General features: G+C 36.4%; 1 protein-coding gene across 6 annotated transcripts; it reads left to right on the top strand.

The window, feature by feature from the left end:
* Positions 1 to 6127: 6127 nt before the first annotated feature.
* On the top strand, positions 6128 to 10737 carry LOC18443652 (glycylpeptide N-tetradecanoyltransferase 1). Of its 6 annotated transcripts, XM_088867449.1 has the most exons (4): positions 6128 to 6283; positions 6388 to 6552; positions 9122 to 9202; positions 9323 to 10737. In XM_088867449.1, exon 4 carries the CDS (start codon positions 9419 to 9421, stop codon positions 10679 to 10681), a length of 1263 nt encoding a protein of 420 aa, XP_088723575.1. In that variant the 5' UTR covers positions 6128 to 6283; positions 6388 to 6552; positions 9122 to 9202; positions 9323 to 9418; the 3' UTR covers positions 10682 to 10737. The 6 variants fall into 6 exon arrangements, with proteins under 6 accessions (XP_088723575.1, XP_020528798.1, XP_088723576.1 ...); XM_020673139.2 differs by lacking the exon at positions 6388 to 6552; XM_088867450.1 differs by lacking the exon at positions 6388 to 6552 and having other exon boundaries at positions 6128 to 6315.
* Positions 10738 to 10961: the final 224 nt, after the last annotated feature.

Here is a 10961-nt window from a genome sequence, read left to right as displayed (position 1 = left end):
TTTTGTTGTCTTATATATTGATGATATCTATATTAAAAAAAAGAGGAAAAGAAACAAGCCTATGATATTGATCAGTAGATGCGTATTGTAAAGAAAAGTGGTTTTTTGTCTTCTTTTTCTTTGGTATAAATCTTAGTTAGACCTCTTCTCATAAATGACCAAGTTAAAGTTCTATCTTTTGTAATATGATAGTGATCCAAGTATATTATAGCTAATATATCCTCTTGATTTGTCACTCATTAAGATGCCTTTTTTGGAAGTTTTGTACAAATATGTATTTTTTTATCATATCTATCTACTGTCATACGATATTGATCCAGGTCTATGGATGATATATCCTCTGGATTTGTATCTCATTAAGATGTCTTTTAGAAAGTTTGTACAAATCTGCAATTTATTCTCTCACACAATGTGGTGTGGCTGTTATTTAGTTAGTTTTGGCAAGTGGTGGCCATTATTCATCTCTCTAGTTTTCTTATGGGAATGATCTTGTGTTTCTATTTTTTTTTTTTGTCTATCCCTCACATATATGCATGCATAACTCTAAATTGTGTGTAGGAGCCAGTATGAACATTTATTCTCCTTTGTAACTTTGGACTCTGTTGCAAAATCATTATGATTGCAAATTTGTGCTTCTCTTGCTTTGCTAAATTGATGAAGATACCTCTTGGTATATCTTATGATAAACAAAAGCATTAAAAAAAAATTTGTTTGCTTTTATTTGGTGTCAAAAAAACCAAACATCATCAACATTTTGCTTGTACATTGACATATTTAGGGGAAACCTTTATGTGAATTTGCACGAATGATCAAATGCATGTTCAATTATGCTGCATACTATTGCAATTCATAATTTGTTATTGTATGTATATATATCATGCATTTTATTAATACAAGGTGTTAGGATTTCTTTCTGGCACTTAAGGCAAATGTTTGAATTAGTATTATAACTACTGTTATTTTATACTCAGTGGTTATTTACTAAAGGCATACATCAAGTTGCATCAAGAGTGTTGTAGATGTATGGAGAGGCATATGCCTTATATGGCTTCAATAGAAGTTAGAGAAGCAACAACCAAATGCCATCCCCCTTTTGAGGAGTAATTTTTCATCATGGCTTGGTGGAAGGTCTTACCTTGGAGCCTCTAGCGACATTATTAAAAGCAATGTTGTCCCTACTTTTAATGTCGAGAATTCCTTTCGTGATTTTTGAGTCTTTCAAAGGGGGGCAGTTTTCAAAAGATCTGAAAAGGTACTACTAGGGACTAAGATTTACTTGAATTGAGATTGCATGCCATCATACAGCTAATGTGGTTGAGCCTGTGTGGATTGCTGTCGAGACTGGAATAACCAAACCAAAACCAATATTAAATGGTTCAAAGAAGAAGTCTCATACTCTGCCCTAGTGAATGGTTGATACCCTATTTTGGGAAGTGTCCCCAATGGTGAAGGTGATCCATGACAGCCTAATGCAGGATTGCTAGCCAGTAAAAAGTGCAAACTCTTAGCAGAGGGATATCCCAAACTGGGTACATTGAACGTCGTTTTCCTGTCAAAGGCTGCAACATACTTTAGAAGGATTTAATAAAGAAAACTCCATGTGCTTTACATCTTGATTGCTATTATTACTACCCAGATAATGGGATATGAAGTAAATAGACTAGACCATTGTGTGTATGTCTTGAAGAGTGAGAGTAAATTCACAATACTCTAATTATATGTAGATGATATCTTAATAACTGAAAATGACTTAGAAATGATTGATAAGACTAAGTAATGGTTTTCTTCTCGGTTTGAGATGAAGGTTATGGGAAAAGTATCTTATGTCATATGCATAAAAATAACTAGAGATAAAAAATTGAAAATATTGTTCTTGAGCCAAGAGGTATAAAAAATTGTAAGCCATTGTTTACTCTGTTGAAAAGGAAGTAAAGTTGTCTAGAAAGGATTGTCTAGTAGAAGGACAAAAAAAGCCTAACGTTCCATATGCACAAGCTATTAGTAGCTTGGAATATACAGTAAGATGTACAAGACCAAACTTGAGTTTTGCCCGTAGGACTTGTTAGTAGATATCAAAGATATCCGGGCACAACTTATTCGAAAACAATAAAAAAAAGAATTATAAGGTACATTAAGGGAACAAAGCATCTAAAATTGTGTTTCAAGCACATAAGCTTGAAGTTGTAGGATATTCAGATGCAAATTTTGCTAGGGAGAAGGACGATAGTAAATTCACTCAGGATATATTTTCCTCTTTGGAGGGGCAGTTGTTTCTTGGTCTAGCAAAAAATAAAGGTGTGTAGCTAGGTACACACATGAAGCTTAATACATTACATATAGCACTGCTTGTGCTTTTTCCGTCTGAATAAAGCGCTTCATAGATGATCTGAAGCTGCAAATAATTGACGGACTGATCCAAATATTTTGTAATAATCAAGCTACAATTAAATTAATTCAAAGTGGAGCAAATAGCTCCAAAGGAAGATATATAGACGTCCAATATCACTAGATTCAGGATGTAGTTGAGAAATGTGAAGTAACTGTTAGTTACTTGATCTCATCAAATGTGATCACTGATTCATTAACAAAAGGTCTACTGTCTAAGCACACTCGCTTAATGGGACTTAAAAATATTTAAGTTAGTCAACTTTCATGAGTGACAAATCTGCATTAGCGTAAAAATCCTCATGATAGACGTTTGTTATGAGAGGCATATCTGCAAAAACGTGAGAAAAATCTCATGACAAGATATTTTCTTAAAAGTTATACTCAAAAGTGGGAGTATACATGTGACTTATTATACTTGGCTGTCATAGCCAAGTAGGAGATATTGACACATATGGCTATGAAGCCTTACGTGCCTTAGCCTACAATGTGAGAATCCAATATATCCAACGGTCATATGGTCCAACGTCCATATGAATGTTGGATATCCCTGAGATCAAAAAACCCCTTCGTTTTTCTCAGAGACCCGTTGGAGAAATACAATAGTTACCCCTTCTTCTCCCTATAAAATGGGAAGCCAGAGAGATGATGCAAAACACCAAGGAAAAGGCGTATAGTTCTTCTCTCTTGACAAAGTGAAGGGATCAAAATCCAAGCTCTTTAATCACCAGCCTCATGACACCTCTTCTCTGATCTTGGGTTTTGTCTTATACACGCTCCATCCAATTTCATCAACAATTGATGATATTTGGTTCTTTGGACATCAGATAAAATCAAACAATGTTTTTTTAATGCTTTTGTTTATCATAAGATATACAAAGAGGTCTCTTCATCAATTTATTAAAGCAAGAGAAGCACAGCTTTGCAATCATAATGATTTTGCAATAGTTAAAAGTTACAGAGGGGAAGAAATGTTCATACTGGCTCCTGCACACAATTTAGAGTTATGCATGCATACATGGGAGGGATAGAAAAAAAAAAAAAATAGACACACAAGATCATTCCCGTAAGAAAACTAGAGAGATGAATAACGGCCACCACTTGCCAAAACTAACTAAATAACAACCACACCACATTGTGTGAGAGAATAAATTGCAAATTTGTACAAACCTTCTAAAGACATCTTAATGAGAAACAAATTCAGAGGATATATCATTCACAATAGACCTGGATCAATAACCCCTCAATACTAATATTAGCAAATATGGATGAATAAATAGGTCATGTTATTTGGTTCAATGCATTCACGAGTAAAGTGGCCAATTTTCTCCATTTGGAGCAAGCCAAGGTTGAATTGTCCCTTGGAGTGTTGTGCTTGCGTTGCTTTCTCTCTAGCTCTTTCCCTTCTTGCCCAAAACCTTCATTTCTCTCTTCCTCTTGAGAAACTCGAACTAGGGGTAAGAACTGACCCAATCCGAATCCGAAACTCGGATTTTGGACACTATTTGGATCCGCGTATGGACCCAAACTTTGTATCCGAAATCCGGATCTGGATCTAAAATTCAAATATGAATTGAAATTTGAATCAGATCAAAGGAGCAGGTGGATCCGATTCGGATCCAGATCTGGATCCAACCCAATTTTTTTACATAGTAATTTTCTTTTTTTATATATAGGGAAATTATCAAAAATATACCTTAATTTTTGCGTAATTGAAAAAAAAAAAACCATCAACTTTTATAAAATTCGTCCACACCCTTTTTCCTCAATTTTGACATTTTCTTTTACTAAAATAGCTTTCACGGTAGTCGTATTACCATAATGACTACAACATTACATTACTTAAAGTACTGTAATAATAGAGCCTTCACGGTAATACGACTACCATGAAAGATATTTTAATAAAAAAACACTAAAATTGAGAAAAAAAGGGTATGGACGAGGTTTATGAATGTTAATAGTTTTTTTCCAATTAGAAAAAAAGTAAGGTATGTTTCTGATAATGTCCCTTATATATAAATTTTTTAAATAGTATAATATAGATCCAGATCCGATATATACTCCTCAGATCAAGATCTGAATCCAGAACCAATGATTACTATTCAGATCTGGATCCATATCCAAAGATCTAGGATCCGGTTTGAACCCAGATCCGATGTATGCTATTCAAATATCAATCCGAATATGATCGGAGCCAACCCCAATCCGACCGTTCTCACCCCTAACTCGAACCTTGACTTGTCCTTAGGTCTATTATCACCCAGGCTTGCCTCGACAATTAAGCATAGCAAAGCCACTACCACTTGAGAGAAGCAATCAATTCTCTAATTTTTTATATTGGGATAATTGATAAAACATGGCGGTGTTCACATTAGTCATCATAAATACTGCTTCATTTGTTCATTGAAAGGAGGGAATGATCAAAGCACATGAGAATTTGTTGCTCGTCGCTTTGAGTATTGTCAACAACACTCAATTAGCAAATCATCCGGGATATATTTGTCAAATAGTTCTATCATAGTGACATTTTGCGCCATTCCATACATATCTAGTGGTAATGTGGGTGCACGCAACCTCGTGGCCATGGTGCTAGCAAATTGGATCTAGTAGGCCTTGTCATTTTTCTTAAGCCATCAGGTAGCAAATTGGATCTTAAGGATCTAAGCTCTACAACCCACCTCCTCAGGCAAAACACATGCTACAAACATTTTTTAGATCTTAAGGATGTAATCTCTACAACCCATAGAGTAATCTCTGTAAAAAAAAAAAAAAAAAAAAACAAAATAAACTCTGTAATACTAAAAAAAAAAGCCTTAAGATTGGATAAACACCGTTCAGTTTTTGAAGGGCTGGATCTCAAAATTCAAATGTTTATTTTGACATTAATCATCTGGTAATTATCATGTGGTTCCCAAAATTTTAGACTAAAAAAACATTTCTAAATAGGTGTTTTGAACGAGAGAGTAGATGCACATAAACTTAATATACATATTCAAATAACAATTAATCCTAACCATCTATTTAGATCGAAATCGCTGAAAATTAACAATTATTATCAAAGCATAATTTACATTTCCACGTGTAAAGATATGCTTTGAACAAATCCAAAGACACAAAAACCCCCTCCCTTTCTTATTTGCTCTATATACCCAAAAGATCATATATTCCAACAATGTCTATTTACTCTTTGGCATAAAATCTCACAAGAGATTAATTTTATTGACCTCAAGTATTGGGGATGTAACCTCTTCAACCCATAGATTAACTTTAATAATAATAAAAAATTTCTAATTATAACTTTTATGCATTTGAAAAAATAATATATGCAGATTGAATAGAGACCAATTTTTAGATAATGAGATTTAGGTATTGGAAAACTAAAATGTCAAATTTTTTTAAGATAAAAATAGAAAAATTATATAGTGCCACCATTTATACTGGGTATAGGGTAGTGACAATTAATTTTGACAATTGGATATAAAATTCGGTGGTTGTAATTATTCTACTGACCAAACTCAAACTTCAAAATAATTTTTTTTTAACTTTATCACACACCCAAACTATCAAATTTCAAATCAAATACTTATAAGTAATTGTGACCTCCTCGTATTTCATTGTATACCATTCCTAAAAATATCCTCCCAAATAAGTATTTTAACCGAGATAGTAGAAGTACACTGTGCTCCTGAAGGAGCATGGTATACGTGCTCACTCATATATTCGTTGCCTCCAAAATCATTTGTCTCGGTTCCTTCGTGGAAGACCCATGCCCCACTTTCTCCGAATCCACGCCCCTTTACGCTCTCTCTGTCCCTCTCTGTATTATGTGCCCTAACTTTTCGTTAGAAAACCCCACTCATCATCTCCCTCTCCATCTCTCTACTTTCGCATTATAGAGGTTTGCGCCATGGAATCCATTCGAAAGAATTTGTTAGTGATTTTATTCATGGGCGATAACTGGTTCAGTCTATCAATTTGTTTTTGTGATTTGCATGCTTGTAGGTTTGTGATTGAGGGAAGCAAATATGGTTCCAAATTTGTGAGCTTGTCTCTTCCCTTCTCTCACTTGAAGAGAGACCATGCCTATGATGTTTACAGCAATTTCCCTTGATGCTTTCCTGGTTGCTTTATTCATTAGATTTGCTTTATATCCCATTGTGCTCACAGGTCCTCTTGTACATTGAATGCAGCAAGTCTTGCACTATTGTATTCTATTTTTAGTTTTATTTATTATGTGGAACTAAATTCTGTTAGGATTCATAAAATTGCATGTAAGTGAAAATTCATTGGGATTTACTGATATGTAAGATTTTGTATTTTTTTCCCTATTTTTAATTTTTTTTTTATTGGTTTCGATTGGATTACAGTTATATGATCGTAAGAGTTTGTTTTAGTCATTGTTGAACGTGTTGCATTTTTTGGGAAATTTCTTGGGGTTTATGGATGCATTATTTTATCTCCTTCATTTTTTAAAATTTTTTTGTTGAGCTAACTGAATTAGAAATGTTTTTCCATCAGATCTTCTTTCCATAGACTGATTCCCCACATTATTTACAAAATAAGTGATACTTTAGTAGATTTAACATACCGAGTTTCTAAAAGAGCCATCAGTCATGTTGGGATCTCGAGAACCCCTTTAGCTTGCGGAACTGGGAATCCCAAATACCGGGATCCCACCCAAGATCGTGTACGCAATTGGCCAATTGTGAAGTAGATGAGTACAACTATAAATCGAGTACGAGAAATAAAGCAAACATAAAAAGCACACCACAACAATGCACAATTTACGTGGTTCACCCTGTAGAGCTACATCCACGGCCTCGGCGACTAGAAATCCACTATCAATGAAGATTACAGTTTTGGGTTACAAGAGATAACCATCACCGATCTTCCCTTCTAAACCCGCTCTCCAGACCGAGCAATATTGTCGATCAACATCCTCTTTCCCACCGCAATATCGCTACTGGAAAGATAACCTCAAGAACAATATAGAGATTTTCTCTTTCTAGGAGTGGAAGTTAACCAACCCAAAACTTATGGGAATACTGCCCCTCTCTCCAAGGCCATGGTTTTTTCTCTTGGAGACCCATCTCCATATTAGAGATCTATTCCCATAACCCCCAATGGGTTGACCCTCAAAGGATAAGTATTATGTCATCTTCACTCTTTTATAAAGATATCACTTTCTTGCTTCCCAAGAAAGTCAATTTTTTATTTTCGATAATACCCTAATCTTTAGAAGAAAATATGGGTATGGTGATTTAGGTATCACCAAACCCATCAATCTCCACCTTCATAGTAAATTCGTCATAGTTGCCTTGACAACCTTTATTGAATAGATTTTTTGATTTCTTCATACTTGCCTCTATTGTGCAATTTTCACAAATACTTTGCCTTCATATTTCTCCACCTCAAGCCATGGATATTTTTTTATTTCTTCTCACTTGTCTCCATTGTGAAATTTTCACAAACACTTTGCCTTCATATTTCTCCACCTCAAACTATGTATCCATAAAACTTCGTCATTCCTCTTTTTCTTAATATAAACCTTAGCCCCGTACACACCTAGTGCTCTGATACCAATTGTAGGGTTCTCGTGAACCCCTAACTTGCGGAACTGAGAATCCCAAATACCGGGATCCCACCTAAGATCGTGTACTCAATTGGCCAAATGCGAAATAGATGAATACAACTATAAATCGAGTGCAAGAAATAAAACAAACATAAAAAGCACGCCACAACAACACACGATTTACGTGGTTCACCCTGTAGGACTACATCTACGGCCTCGACAACTAGAAATCCACTATCACAATGAAGATTACAGCTTTGGGTTAAGATAATACCTATCTCTAAACATCAGTAAAAGACTAACACCAATCATCCTTTCTAAACCCGTTCTTCAGACCGAGCAATACCGTCGATCAACATCCTCTTTTCCGCCGTAATACCGCTACTGGAAAGATAACTTCGAGAGCAACATAGAGATTTTCTCTCTCTAGAAGTGGAAGTTAACTAACCCAAAACTCATGAGAATACCGCCCATCTCTCAGAGGGCATATCTCTCTCTCTTGGAGACCCATCTCCATATTGGAGATCCATTCCCATAATCCCCAAAGGGTTGACCCTTAAAGGATATGTCTTATGCCCTCTTTCACTCTTTTATAAAGATATCACTTTCTTGCTTCCCAAGAAAGTCAATTTTTTATTTCCCATAATACCCTAATCTTTAGAAGAAAATATGGGTATGGTGATTTAGCTATCACCAAACCTAACAAGTCATGTGTAATTGTGAATTATTATGTTTAGATCTCACAAAGTCCTCTTACAACCTTGCTAAATCGTTTCCCAAGCAAATGTGAGTGTTTTGTTTATATCTCAGTGTCAAAGCTCTACTAAAGTCGGTACATCGGTACACATGCACCATTGAGTTCTTTCAGGTCTAACTGCTGTATTTTTTAATCATTAACCTGTCAGGGAGCACTTTAGAAATCTCATATGTTTTCATTTAGAGGCTCCATGAATTGTACATAAGCTCATTCAAAGTATGCTAAATTTTTTGTGGAGCCCCCTTTAAGTTCTCTCATCTCTAAATCATGTATATATTACCATAGAATTGCTGCAGAGCATTATAAAAGTCATCTTTTATTCCACAGATTAGATGTCACATTGGCCCTATGACTCAAAAATCTGCTAAAATTTTTGCTGATGCTCCAATAAATTATTTCATCCACAGATTATATATAATGGTGGGGAGAATGCAACATGGAAATCATTTTTCTTTTTGCTTGGAGCAGCACCATTCGATCACACATAAGTTGCGTGCCTCAATTTTCTATGAATTCTGCACAACCATTAAATTCTCACAGCCCCTAATAATCTATATTATATTCTGAAGTGGTGTTGTATGGTAATTACAATGGACTCATTTTTGCAGAGGCCCTTCTAATCTCACATAGTCCTGTCAAGACATAACTCTGCTGGCCCAGACTGAATTCTCACGGCCCTTAATTGTGTAAATTTCACTATAGAAATGGAGGAGAGCAATGACAAAAACCCAGATGAGAATCAAATCCCAGAGGTCGATCCTTTGGTCAAGAAATTGCAAGACACGCTCTCCCTAGGGAAGCGGCACCGCTTTTGGGAGACCCAACCAGTCGGCCAATTTAAAGATCTCGGCAACCCCACGCTCCTTGAAGGCTCTATTGAAGCCCCGACCCCATTAGAAGAGTTACGCCAAGATCCCTACAACTTGCCTTCCCAATACGAATGGACCACCTGCGACATAAACTCTGAAGAGACGTGCACTGAAATCTACAACCTCCTCACTAACAACTATGTTGAGGATGATGAAAACATGTTCCGATTCAACTATTCCAAGGAGTTTTTGCTTTGGGCCCTCCACCCCCCTGGTTATTTCCCAAGCTGGCATATTGGTGTTCGTGTCAAGGGGTCTGGCAAGCTCGTGGCTTTCATTGCTGGCATCCCTGCTAGGATTCGTGTTCTAGACCAGATTGTTCAGATGGCTGAGATCAATTTCCTGTGCGTTCATAAGAAGCTAAGGTCTAAGAGGCTTGCTCCTGTCATGATCAAGGAAGTTACAAGGAGGGTTCACTTGGAGAATATATGGCAGGCTGCTTATACTGCTGGAGTGGTGCTTCCTACGCCAGTTTGTAGCTGCCAGTATTGGCACCGGTCTCTAAACCCTAAAAAGTTAATAGAAGTTGGGTTTTCGAGACTTGGGGCAAGGATGACGATGAGCCGAACCATAAAGCTATATAAGCTCCCAGAGAGCACCGTGACCTTAGGTTTTAGGGCCATGGAATTGAGGGATATCCCAACTGTTACCCTGCTCCTTCGTACCTACTTGGCTCAGTTTGATGTGGCACCAGATTTTGATGAAAATGATGTTGAGCATTGGCTGCTTCCAAAGGAGAATGTGGTTCATAGCTATTTGGTTGAGAACCCTGAGACACTTGAGATCACTGACTTTTGCAGCTTCTACATTCTCCCTTCTTCAATACTTGGCAGCCAAAATTACTCGACATTGAAAGCTGCTTACTCGTACTACAATGTGGTTACTCAGATTCCTTTGCTCCAGCTGATGAATGATGCTCTCATTGTGGCGAAACAGAAGGACTATGATGTGTTCAATGCGTTAGATGTCATGCATAATGAATCTTTCTTGAAGGAGCTGAAATTCGGGCCTGGTGATGGTCAGCTTCATTATTATCTGTACAACTACCGGATACGACAGGCTTTGAGGCCATCTGAGCTAGGGCTCGTGCTTTTGTAGTTAGTTGTACCAGGCAAAGAATTTATACTTATCTTCATTGAGAGGACCAAGAAAAATGCGTTGTTTGATGTCTTATTTGTGGATGATGGTTTGTTTGCTTGACTCACAATGGTTGTCTGGCAGTTTGATCTTATCTTGTGTGAAGGACTTTTATATGTGATCAAATTCTCTGTAGTCTTTCTTGGGACGGTTGTTGGATATTTCTTACACCTGATTGTGTATAGTTCTTCTTTATGAGCATGCAAAATTGGAATGTTTTTCTTTGATCTCTATCTCTATT

The sequence above is a fragment of the Amborella trichopoda genome, chromosome 5 (genome assembly GCF_054954075.1).
Source record: "Amborella trichopoda isolate Santa Cruz 75 chromosome 5, AtrichopodaSantaCruz75HAP2 v2.0, whole genome shotgun sequence".
NCBI classification, from domain to species: Eukaryota; Viridiplantae; Streptophyta; class Magnoliopsida; order Amborellales; family Amborellaceae; genus Amborella; species Amborella trichopoda.
The sequence above is the reverse complement of the archived record's forward strand: the minus strand, read 5'-3'. Positions and strand labels throughout refer to the sequence as shown.